General features: G+C 45.0%; 1 protein-coding gene across 2 annotated transcripts; it reads right to left on the reverse strand.

The window, feature by feature from the left end:
- Positions 1–212: 212 nt before the first annotated feature.
- On the reverse strand, positions 213–6,355 carry LOC124708034. Of its 2 annotated transcripts, XM_047239726.1 has the most exons (5): positions 5,983–6,355; positions 5,255–5,404; positions 3,449–3,904; positions 1,252–1,611; positions 213–1,143 (listed from the first exon to the last, which is right to left on the reverse strand). In XM_047239726.1, the coding sequence occupies exons 2-5, from the start codon at positions 5,374–5,376 to the stop codon at positions 612–614; spliced, it is 1,470 nt and encodes a 489-aa protein (XP_047095682.1). In that variant the 5' UTR covers positions 5,377–5,404; positions 5,983–6,355; the 3' UTR covers positions 213–611. The 2 variants fall into 2 exon arrangements, with proteins under 2 accessions (XP_047095682.1, XP_047095681.1); XM_047239725.1 differs by having other exon boundaries at positions 213–1,611; positions 5,983–6,354.
- Positions 6,356–12,375: the final 6,020 nt, after the last annotated feature.

Raw genomic sequence — 12,375 nt, forward strand, 5'->3', positions numbered from 1 at the left:
TCAGGACTAGACCACGGGGTTGGCACGACAGCGGCTTCTACCATAGCGGAGGTTGGCCGGCAAGGGAGGGTGGCATTCCTATTGGCAGCGGTGTCATGGCGTCATCATCGTTGGAACATACGTCGGACTGCGGAGCCAGCCATGCTGATAACATGTTGTGAAATCACATTACTGCACAAAACAATAATTAAGAAAAGCATAAAGACAAGAGATAGTCCAATGACTCCCAACTTTATTGATTTCTGACAGTGTACAACTTGAGAACCCCTTCTCTCGATATATGGGGTGGTAGAGATGCCTCTCTTTTATTGAGAAGCAATATAAGACTAAGATGACTCCTCCTACGCGGGCTCCTTCTTAAGCTGCACCTGTGATGGGCCTAGTGGCCCATTTAGAGACAAGTGTCTATATATAGTCCATTGGCCTAAATATCACAACAAGAAGTACATCTAGTCAATATATGATATTATCAGCAAGGTAATAGCTACACAAACAGGAAGTGGATCAGCAAGCCACGCAAGGAACTCCCACTGGAAAGTACACATACTAACAGATGAACAATCAGAATCAACAAACGCACTTTGCATGCATAGTTAAATAAAATCTCATTACTAGTCGTCCTGGTCGCGCACAGGGTTTGGTTGGGTAAACTTGTAAATGTCAACTCCCTTGTTCTTGCGGGGCAGGATGCCCTTCAATGAGAGCCAGTTTCTAGGAACTATCTCCTTCGGACCACCAATGATATAGTGATTTGTTTCCCTAGGGGTAAAGTTAAACAGAATATAGTTGTTATCCTTGAACAGGTAGGCGTCTTTGGACACATGAGAGGCAAGGGCAGCTCCAATGTCTCTTGCAAACAAGTCGCTGTTACGAAAGCACTTGAACTCATCCGTTATGGCGCACATCTTTATCAGGATTAGCTTGGAATAGTCAATGAGAGCATACTCTGAGCCTTTGAACAGGTAGGCTTCACTGGCCACAGTGGATTCAAACGCAGCATCTATCCCATTCACAAAATTGGTCCCTTTGAAGAAGGGAAACATCTGCCAGATGGTTTTAGGACCTTGTATAATCCGATCCCTAGTGGTCCGTGGCGCAAAGTTTATCCTTGCACAAAGATTCCCAGAAAAGATCATGGCTTCACTACGAGGACAGAAAAGTCCATCATTATCATGGCAACCAAAAGCCGCATCTATCCCATGCTCGGCAAAAGAAGTGCCCACAAGAGAGTGGAAAATATTGCCTATATACCTTAGGCCGCTGATTATTTTGTCATCTCTTGTTGCAGGACCGTAGTTGATGATAACATTCTCTTCCTTGATGAAAATATAGGCTTCATTCTTCCGTGTAGAGCGAAATGCTGAGTCAATGTAGTTGTCAACATTAGTGACTCCCTCTGTATAGTACTCATTTACCTCATCATTTGCATCGTCCACTGACAAATGTCGTTCTGGGACTTCCTGAATTACTAGTTTCTTCCTCTGATTATTTTCATCCATGTAATGGCAAACTGGGCTCTGTATCCTGAGCCTCCTCTCTGGATGTGAATTAGGATTGAAATTCTTGTTTCTGTATAAAATGGTATTCACTCGTCTGCGTTCTGTATGTTTGCTGCAGCAGGAGATGCTTATTTGTTACAAATGACAGCCTGTAAGATATGCTCAACAAAACAGGTTCATGTAATATGATTGCAAATGTAACAGGAGAGAACTAGTCCATCCTTCATGGTTAGTATTGTAATTGTCTCCCCACAAAAAAAAAAAGTATTGTAATTGTTGTCGACTATTTTTTTTGCTCAGCGAAACCTATTAAGAAGTATTTTTGTGGGAAAGACATTTTTTTTTGCGTAGCGATGACAAAGTTTTGGTGAAAAGTCAACAACCAAACATTCACATTGATTTTCTGTCTGAAGTTTTTCGTAAGTCAGGATAGAAGCCATCAGAGGAAATTGTCATCCCCACACAAATCTTCTTATTAGGTTTTACTGGGCAAATTTTGTTCTACTGTCAAATTTTTTCGATAAAAAGCATATATTAATATCGCGTAGATACCAATTACACCCAGCCTCTGCAACAACATCATGTTCTAATAACATAAAGGATGCACACAGCCAAAAAAAGAGAAGAATTACAAAAAACAAAAGTCCCGCTACAGCGATCCATTTCTTGAACCAGCAACACTGACACCACCAAAACAACACCAGAAGATCAGCTTCTCCATAAGCGACGCCTCCAAGAAGGAAATAGTGCACAAACATTGTCATCGCCCGATCATAGATCTTAGGTTTTCACCCTAAAGAAAGTTCTCGCTCTCAAAACAATGCCTTCAACAAGAACATTGCCAAGTACAACCAATTAAGGCCAGACCTTGGATTTTCACCCTGAAAGATAAGACTCCGATCTTCTCCTGTGCAGTCGCCCCCACTTACATGTCGTTGATTCAAGTCACGAAACACCAAGACAATTCCACATCACCACCAAGACCCGACCACCATTGCTAGTCCATAGATCTCAACCTTCCTGACATTCCCCGCCAGCACCATGGAACAAAAGCGTGCTCCATGATATTACCAGCCAGCAGAGCTTCGAAGCGCTCCCTCTGAAACCAAACGGCCAGATAAAATATGGGTACGCATGACCGAAAACCACCCAATCCAGGAATCTTCAGGCATTGATCGCACAATGAATTTCGCCGGCAGGGTCTTCCGGAACACGACAATCCAGCCAGACTGATGGAAACAAGCTTCCGACAGATCTTTACTTGGCGCGAGAAGAATCCGAGGACCACCACCATTATTCGCAAGACTAGCAGCCCCCTCGCCACCGGTCAAGTACCAACCAGATCGGAAGACATGGAGAGGGTAGTCCAGCACGGCCCGTCGGCATGGCAAGGACCAACACCAGGACCACACCTGCCTAGACCCACCCGGTCCAGATCTTGGCCCAAGACCCAGATCGGATTGAGGTGACCCATAGCACCACCGCGCGGTCAGGTGCCCGGCAGCGCACCACCCCCTCCTCGTCGCCGCTCTGGTGGAGGCGCTCAGGCCCCGACCAAGTCCAGCCACGCCGCCCATGGCCCTCCGCCGACGCCCACCAACCCTCATGAGACGTGGCCGAGAGACATTTCCCCTGCCCACCGCCGAATTGGCTGGATAGGCGCCGCCATCACTGCCAGCGGCAGCGGCAACGGCCTGCAGGAGAGAGCTATGGGGGGGAGGGGGGCTTAGGGTTGGGCTGGAGGGGCGCCTCCGGAGCCGCCTGGGAGGGAGGCGACTCGGAAGGGAGAGCGTTCTACTGTCAAATGATTATGTGAGAGCATATGTGCTCCAAATGCTTTCAATAAATTTCTTATCCCCCTCTACACTATAACAAAGGTTCTGAGAAACATTAAAGGGTTCTATATCATAACTTATGGTTGCAATATCATAAGGTGGGAAAAGAAATACCTGGCATTTGTGAGTTCAAAAATTTGCGCTGATCGAATATATTGAGTAGCAATGCCGGCAGGAAAGGCAACCTCATCTTGAGCACTGTAGCTATATCTGTTGCCCAATGTTTGAGAAACCCATATTCCTCCGGGGGCATATATCTCATAACGGTATAAGAGATCTACACTGCCAGGGTTGACACTGGGATACCACGAACTACTTATTGTAGTGCTAACATAGGCATGAGTTGTATCCCTTCGAGTGTCAATAGGCCTCCCGCCGGTAGTTACATAATGCTCCAAATTGAAATAAGTTTCATCAGGAGCGTCTTTGTCTTGTCTCCTTGCTTCAAATCCATTTTGAAAGACATATTTGTATGGAGCTTTATCCCATCGGAACACATGGCGCATGATATCTATTTCTCCATCACTACTTCTGTACTCAATGGCAGGCAAATTTGATGAAATCGAGCACCTGAAATGAGTAGGAAATGCCCAAAGAAAATGTTAAAATGATAACATCACTACATTACTGGCTTGCTTATCTTGGACCAATTTTAAACAAAAAATAGAAAAATATATTTGAGTTAAAAATTTAGAACAATGACGAAATACAATTAACCTAAGAAAGGTTATCAAGATGTCAGATGGGAATGTTAAAGTATAAGCTGCCCTTTCTTATCCATGCTATTAAATAATAGCCAAGAGGTCTCGAGTTCAAAATCCTGGCTAACGCAATTAACTAAAAAATTATAGAATACTTCATTTTCACGTGAAGTCAACTAGGGAAGAGCAAATGATAATATAATAAAGTACACGTGGCAACATGTATCAACATATGGAGGAAATTTTGTAGCAAAATAAAGCACAAGGCGAACTATTATGGAAATTATTAGTGAGATATCTAGAATGTCAACAAAGAAGCACCAAAATAAAGAAACAAAAATCTACTCCCTTGTGTTATTTGTCAAATATATTTCATTAAAAAGCATTTCACTAGTATAGAAAATGTCATAGGGAACACCATTATCCCTAGTGGTTTTGCAACAACCAACATGTATAGTGTATCCTCACTGGTTCTTGGCCCCAATGGTCAAACCAATTGATGAGGGCTTAAGAATTTGTAGGGATAATGGCTAGCTTTTCCTACCGGTTTGCAATAAAAACCGGTAGGGAGAGTATTCCTACATTTTTTGGTAAAATACCGGTAGGAATGAGGCAGATTTTCCTACCGTTTGCAACACAAACTGGTAGTGGTAGTATTCCTAATTGTTTTTGTTAAAAAGCGGTAGGGCCTTATTTACTGGTTTGCAACAAAAACCCGAATTGACTATTTGTATTGGTTTTTGGGCCGGTACAAATACTCAGTGAGGGATGGTGTTTTTAATTCGGTAGACATGATGAATTCTGTACTAGTGTTTATAGAAGTGAATAGAAATTTGTTAGTCAAAATCAATTGCATGCTCTAAGTTTCTACCACCGTAAATACTGGTAATGGACATTGAGGTTGTATGTTGTTCATGAATTCAAATCAACAATACACCCCACAAAATAAAATGGAAGTTTTGAGTGATTGAGAAATGAGCTTACCATAGGCAGATTTCGTATGTCACAGGTAGTGAGGATTGTCTTTTTCCCCCAAATATATATTGTCGTGCTGAGTTTTATAGGTGGGAAAGTATCCCACAAAAAAAGTGCAATATGTGGTCTAGTGAATTATTTATAATTCAATGAATTTTCAAATTCTACATTTTTTGTATACATTATAGCTTCCACATGAATCCAATTTTTGATAATCCAATAAGTTTTTATAGATGATGAGTACCTGACATTATAATTGTAGATTGCTTCTATTAGGGATTGAGCTGCAAGTTCATCAGATCTGTTCACAGGTTGGCGAAAGAATGCAGCAGCACCTCGCCATGGCAATTCTGGTGAGATCGACATTGGTAAGTTTGAGCTCTTGATCGAATACCTGCAACGGCAAATATGTACAATAAAACATTGATCTTTTACGTGGTGCATGTGCATACTAGACAAAATAAACTTCTACAATCGAAACGTACCAACTTATGAGTTATGATACTCGAAAAAAATATAATAAATCACGGACAACAAAATTCTAGGCAGCGCAGGCACACGCGCGCAAAGCACAACGCACGCACGCACACCCTCAACACAGCTCACAGACCGCGGCTAGGGTCCAAGGGATACACACGCACACCACATTCACACCTGCAAGTGTACGCCCTAAACACATGTCAACAGATGGAGACCTGGGATGATCCTTTAATTTGGGTCGGCTCCAGCTGTCACCTATTAATTCTCATCTTCTAGCCTCCTCTCCCACCTATTAATTCTCATCCATCCCCAATTCTTTCTCACCTCCGTAGCCTAATCACACATGTCTACTCTAGGTTTTACTTGCAGCTCACATGGATCAGTATTCTTCCGTGTTCATACATGATCATTGTGGTGATCCCTATCTGCAGTTACATATATGCATGCTTGATTTTGCTGTGGTCGTGTGGGTAATGGGAAGGAGTGATTAACCTTTATTGTGATGCTCTGCTTCCGATTTTTTCAGCTTTGCCTAGCTGATCCCTTGTCCTCTTCGGTCTTTCTTCCTCATTTACTTCCCTCCTCTTGCCGATCAGGAGGCAGCAGAAGATTAGGTCATTTTGAGCTTGATGGATGGGTTGGAGAATGTGGATTCCTTTGGTTTTGGTTTTTTGGGCTCGAGCCACAAGATTCTTGTGGTGATCGCCGTGGATGATGTGCCTGGGAGCTGTGACTATCCTTTTTCGTCGAATATATCTATCTACCTATTTATGGTTCTCATATATGATATATTGCTGAGGGAGAAGAAAAACCAAAGGATTGACGATATATATGGTGGTGTATGGTTGTCATATTTAAATCAGTTTATAGGCCAGGTCGACTTGGAGAGAAGCCAGTGAGCAAGAGCCACAGCTAGCCTTGTCTATAGATGGGTTAGATACTCCATGATTTGATTGGGTAGCGGCAGATGGAATCGATTCTAGCTAACATATCACATAGCCTTATGCTTATGGAATTGATTCAACGAAAATGCTTGCTCCGAGTGCGATGTATCACCGTTCAAATGCGGACTTGTAGGCTGACGTTGCTGAACACGTGGTGCTCGTCAGAATTGATATGCTTAGGTAATATCGTGACGATTGCCAAGGAGAAGATCGTGAATAGTAAAAGGACAAACTTACTAGATTATGTGACTGTGAAGTACAGACGTATAAATAAATATGAGAAGTGTATGACTTCATGAAATATGCACAAAATTTTAGCCACGGTTACATTCTATTTATTTGAGCAAACTATGTTTTCTTAGATAATTGAAAGGTCTATCTGCTCAAATAAACACTAGTAAGGAAACCTTCATAGGGGTCACAGTATTGATGGCTCACCCACTTTTAAGCAGGCCACTAGTAATAGCAATAGCATGCCCAAACCTGCTACGCCACTAATAATACATTACTGGCAGCGTGCTTGAAAAAATTACACGCCACTAGTATATGCGACCCCCTAATAATAGTATTTAGAATACTATTAGCGTGCTGTACTTGAGCGCTCCACTAATAATAGAATAGTGGTAGCGTGCTGTTAAAAAACACACTAGTATTACTGGCAGCGTACAATTATCCTACACGCTACCAATAAGAGAGGTCACACACCACGCGTGGTCATCAATCTCGGGCCCACACGCTAACACCTAGCACGACATGATGTACACACCACACAGCCCACCTAACACAGCCACACCACGCTCCCGCTGCCTCCTCTCATCTTCCCCATGCTCCCGCTCCCGCTGCCTCCTCTCAGCTTCCCCCATCCCTTCCTTACACCTCCTGCTGGCGGCGGCCGACCACGGCCCCCATCACCCCATCCCGCCGCTAGGGCTCGCCGGCGCCTACATCGTAAGGAGCAGCAGCTGGCCGCGAGCTGGCTCTATCGTCCGCACGCAGTGAGCAGTTGGCCACCCGCATCAGCCGACTAGCTCGCGAGACACGACGCCCCTTCCCCTTCGCTCGCCCTCCCAATCCCCAATCCATTCCCGGAGGAAAGAAGCGAAAGGTAAGCGTAAAGATCGATTGATGCGAACCATTCCATCCGCTTGCTCAGATCCATTGACCCGTGCCCCTGCGTGTAGATCTATCGAGAACCGTGGTCGATTAGCTCGATCTGGGCTCTCTAGATCTGCGGTTACCATTCGGGCACGGGAAAAATCTCTGCCGTGGTTTTCGATCTGGCCAGGAGGAAACCATGAGTGCCATGGTCGTGTCGTCACTGAACACAGACGTGCCGGTCTTCGTCCCGGCGACGTTCCGCTAAGTGGATGACTTCTCCCCGTAGTGGTGGGACCTTGTCAAGTCCACCGCCTGGTTCTGCGACACTGATACCACGAGTACCAGCAGCTCGAGGACATGGCCGACCATCTCCAAGCCTTGGAGGCCGAGCAGGACCTCGCGGGCTTCCTCCCCAATGCCAACGACGACGCAGTCCTCTTCTACGACAACAACACCTCCGCCGTCCAGGCCGCGCACGCCGCTCGTGCTCCAGGAGTTCATCAACCACGGCGGCGTGCTGTTCAAGTTGTACGTCGATGCCGGTGACCATCTGGTGGTCTTCTTCCAAGAGAGGGCCTGATTGCGTTTTCTAGGAATTTTGTAGGGTCTCTTTTGTAAAACATATGTACTGCACCGCTTTATGACTGCATCCAGATTCAAAAGTAATAAATGAAATAATTTAAAAAAGACAATAAAGGAAATCATTTTAAAAAGAAGTAATAAAGGAAATACCGTCATAAATGACAGCGTCCGTGCTAGAATCTGGCGCTAGTGCTCTAGTAGCATGTGAGAAAATTGGCACGCCATTCATTAGGTGGCTTGTTCTGCTAGTAGTGTGTGAGGTACCGGCACGCTAGTAGCGTGCCGGGCCGACACGCAACCAGTACTTAATACCAGTGGCGTGATAGCGGTTGCGCGTGGGGACACACTACCAATAGTGCATTTTCACACGCTACTAATAGCGTTTTTCCTACTAGTAAAATTAAGCACCATAAAAAAAATCCACATGGTATCATAATGGAAAAAAGACAAAAGGAACATGGTTCTTTTCCTTCCATCCGAGGCATCCCTTACTGTGTTTTCCTCGTTCCAACGAGCACCGCGTGTTGGGAAACTTTGGCATACAAGTCCACATTTGGACGGTGGGATATGTTGTATGGGGTCATGCACTTGGAGCAAGCATTTTCGTTGAATCTGATTCCTTCAGCAGAACAGAGTCACGCACTTGGTGCAAGCATTTTCGCTTTGAATCGATTCCATAAGCAGAAGGCGATGTGATATAGTAGCTAGGATCAATTCCATCTGCCGCCACCCAACCAAGAAAATAATGGAGCGAGTATCAAACCCATCTAGAAAAAGCTAGCTAGCTGTGGCTTTTGCTCACCGGCTCCCCTCCAAGTCGATCTGGACTATAAACTGCTCCCCTCCAAGTATATCGTCAATGCTTTGGCTTTTTTTCACCCTGAGCAAAGTGGGCGTGGGGCGCTGCGTTGACGTGTTCGATCGAGCTAGCAATTGCAACATGAGGGCGCTGAAGGACCGTCAGGGTTGCATCCGCACCGTGCAGAGCTACCCTCCAGCTGCTCAACACAGGTAACACGCTTAAACTATCAAATTTGAATGGGGGAACATTTTCTCTCGTATTTGTTCGCGCTTACTATTATTCAAGGTAGTTTTATACGCAACATCTTGTTTTTTCTGAGGCAGCACACAACCTCTTGAAAGCACACCTTCACACACACAAAAAAAACTTGAAAGCTTAAGTCCAAGTGTGTATACCCAAGGCATTTATTTGGCAAGCGAGCATCGCTACCACCTCCCAATGCACGGACTAGATCGACAGCACAGGGGAAACAAAACAACTCTTCTACTTCCTCCTACGCTCCTCGTCCTGCAGTCCCACCCTTGCTACCTCTCCTCCACCTATGACCAAAAAACAGATCAAGCAACGCAAAACATCAAATCCAACAGACTTTCTACCAACTCAGAGAAAACTCTCATTTCAAATCTTCTAACTCGATTTTAAGAAACTTTCAACTCAATTGGAGAAATTTTTGGCTTGATTCGGGGATAATTTCAACTCAATTTCGAGATACTTTCAACTCGATTTGCAGATAACTACCAAATTGGCTGGACAAACGCTTTCTGATCAATTCGGAGTAGCATTCAAATTGATTGGGGAAAACTTTCCTCGGGCAGTACTCCTACTGACGATCCACTCTGCAGGCAGCTGGCGCTAGGAGAACCCATCTTCCTTGTTGGCTATCACCCATCGCTCCTCGGAAAACTCGATGATGCCCAACACCTCCTGTCGCTTCCTGTCAAGCTCGCGGATGCCCGACAGCTCCTTAGGCTCCTTATTCCTTCCCCACCCATATTGGCCGGCACTAGTGGAAAATGGGGCTATAGGCCCGGTTCATTTGGGCCTTCAGTCCCGGTTTCCAAACCGGAACCAATTAGGCGGGACTAAAGGGTCCCCCTTTAGTCCCGGTTCAAAGTTGCACCGGGCCTAAAGGCGGCGCCACGTGGTGCGGCTAGGGCGCTCGCGGTGGATGATCTTTGGTCCCGGTTCGTGGTACGAACCGGGCCTGGAGGTTCTCTGCCGCTATTTCTCTGCCGCGGCACAGGTTTAGGCTGGGCGTTTCTCTGCCGCGGCAGAGTTTCAGCAATGCATATATCATTCAAGAAACCACAAAATATCGTCGTGAATATATAGACATCGTCAACAGTACACGTAATGCATGCATATTTACAATATAAAGTCGGATCTCTTTACTAAATCTAGATGCCTTTACGAAGTTGCTCCATATCTACGATCTTCCGATAGTGCTCTCCACCTGGGGCAATGACCTCGGTAAGAAAGAATCCCGCGATTTCCTCTTGAATTGCTCGTATTTGATCCTCCGTTATGAGAGTGTCCCGCAGGCGTATCATCTATATATTTAAAAAAGGAGATCATTATATATATATATGAATGGAACTCAATACAATAGATGGTACTAATTAAGATTAATTGTGAAAATTTGTTATCGTACACGAGTTTGGTGTATACGGGCATCCCCACCCTTGGGACAGGCCATGTCACGAATGAAGGTGCAGACGTAGTATCCACATAAGTAATCGTAATGCTTGCCTTTCTTTCTTACGGGATGGGTAGTCCTAAGAAATCGACGATGCCCCAGGTACACGACCTTCTTACATTTTTCCAAATAATCACCTTCGAGCTCATGTAAACAGTGCGTGCATGCATTGTATCCCTTGTTTGACTGTCCTGAAATGTTACCAAGAGCAGGCCAGTCATTGATGGTTACAGAAAGCAGCGCTCTTAGGTCAAATTCCTCCTGCTTGTGCTCGTCCCACACACGTACACCTGCTAGGGACCACAGCTGTAGAAGTTCTTCGACTAATGGCTTCAGGTACACATCAATGTCGTTCCCGGGTTGCTTCGGGCCTTGTATGAGCACTGGCATCATAATGAACTTCCGCTTCATGCACAACCAAGGAGGAAGGTTATATATACAAAGAGTCACAGGCCAGGTGCTATGGCTGCAGCTCTGCTCTCCAAAAGGATTCATGCCATCTGTGCTTAGACCAAACCTTAAGTTCCTTGCATCCTGTGCAAAGTTTGGGAACTCTCTATCGATTTTTCTCCATTGGGAGCCATCAGCAGGGTGCCTCAACATCACGTCTTTCTTACGGTCTTCTTTGTGCCATCGCAACAACCTAGCATGCTCTTTATTTCTGAACAAGCGTTTCAGCCGTGGTATTATAGGAGCATACCACATAACCTTGGCAGGAACCCTCTTCCCGGGGCGCTCGCCCTCAACATCACCAGGGTCATCTCGTCCGATCTTATACCGCAATGCGAGTGCACACCGGACATGCATCCAAATTCTCGTACTCACCGCGGTAGAGGATGCAGTCATTAATGCATGCATGTATCTTTTGCACATCTAATCCTAGAGGGCGAGACAATCTTCTTCGCTTCGTACGTACTCGGCGGGCAATTCGTTACCCCTTGGAAGCTTCCTCTTAATTATTGTCGACAACTTTCCAAATCTCGAGTCAGGTGACACCGTTCTCCGCCTTCCATTGCAACAATTCCGAGTGTGTCTGCCCTAGCTTTTTATGGCCATCTTCGCAAGTTGGGTATAACAATTTGTTGTGATCTTCTATCATCTTGTCGAAGGCCAACCTTTCCTTTTCAGTTTCACATTCTCTCCTTGCATCAACAATGGCCCGACCAAGATCATCATCGACAGGCTCATCTCGGTGCCTCTTGATCTTCTACTTCATTGTCTTCATTGCCTTCTGCAGTATCATCGTATTCAGGGAAATTGGGATAACCGTCATCATCCTCTTCCTCTTCTTCATTGTCTTCCTTCATAACCCCTCTTTCTCCATGCTTGATCCAACAATAGTAACTGGGCATGAAACCGAATCGCAGAAGGTGGCTGTGAATGAGACTCGAGTGAGCGTAATTTACGGTATTCTTGCAATCAACACATGGACAATACATGAAGCCACCATGTTTGTTTGCCTCCGCCACGGCCATAAAATTATCCAGGCCCGAAGTGAACTCGTCAAACCGTCGGTCAATGTACATCCATTGCCGATTCATCTGCATGATATAATTAAGCTGATCAAAACCATTACGGAACATCACGATGTATATATACACATGCATTTTATCAATTACAGATGAAAAGGATAAAGTTGTTAACCTCGATGAAGAAGAAAAAAGCAAGTTAAGTGTGGCTTGATTTGTGTAAACTCAAGTGGCAAATCCTCTTAAGCATTCCATCGAACACCTCTTGTGCATGTGAATAAGAGAGGAGAGCAA

The sequence above is a fragment of the Lolium rigidum genome, chromosome 4 (assembly GCF_022539505.1).
Source record: "Lolium rigidum isolate FL_2022 chromosome 4, APGP_CSIRO_Lrig_0.1, whole genome shotgun sequence".
Classification (NCBI taxonomy): domain Eukaryota; kingdom Viridiplantae; phylum Streptophyta; class Magnoliopsida; order Poales; family Poaceae; genus Lolium; species Lolium rigidum.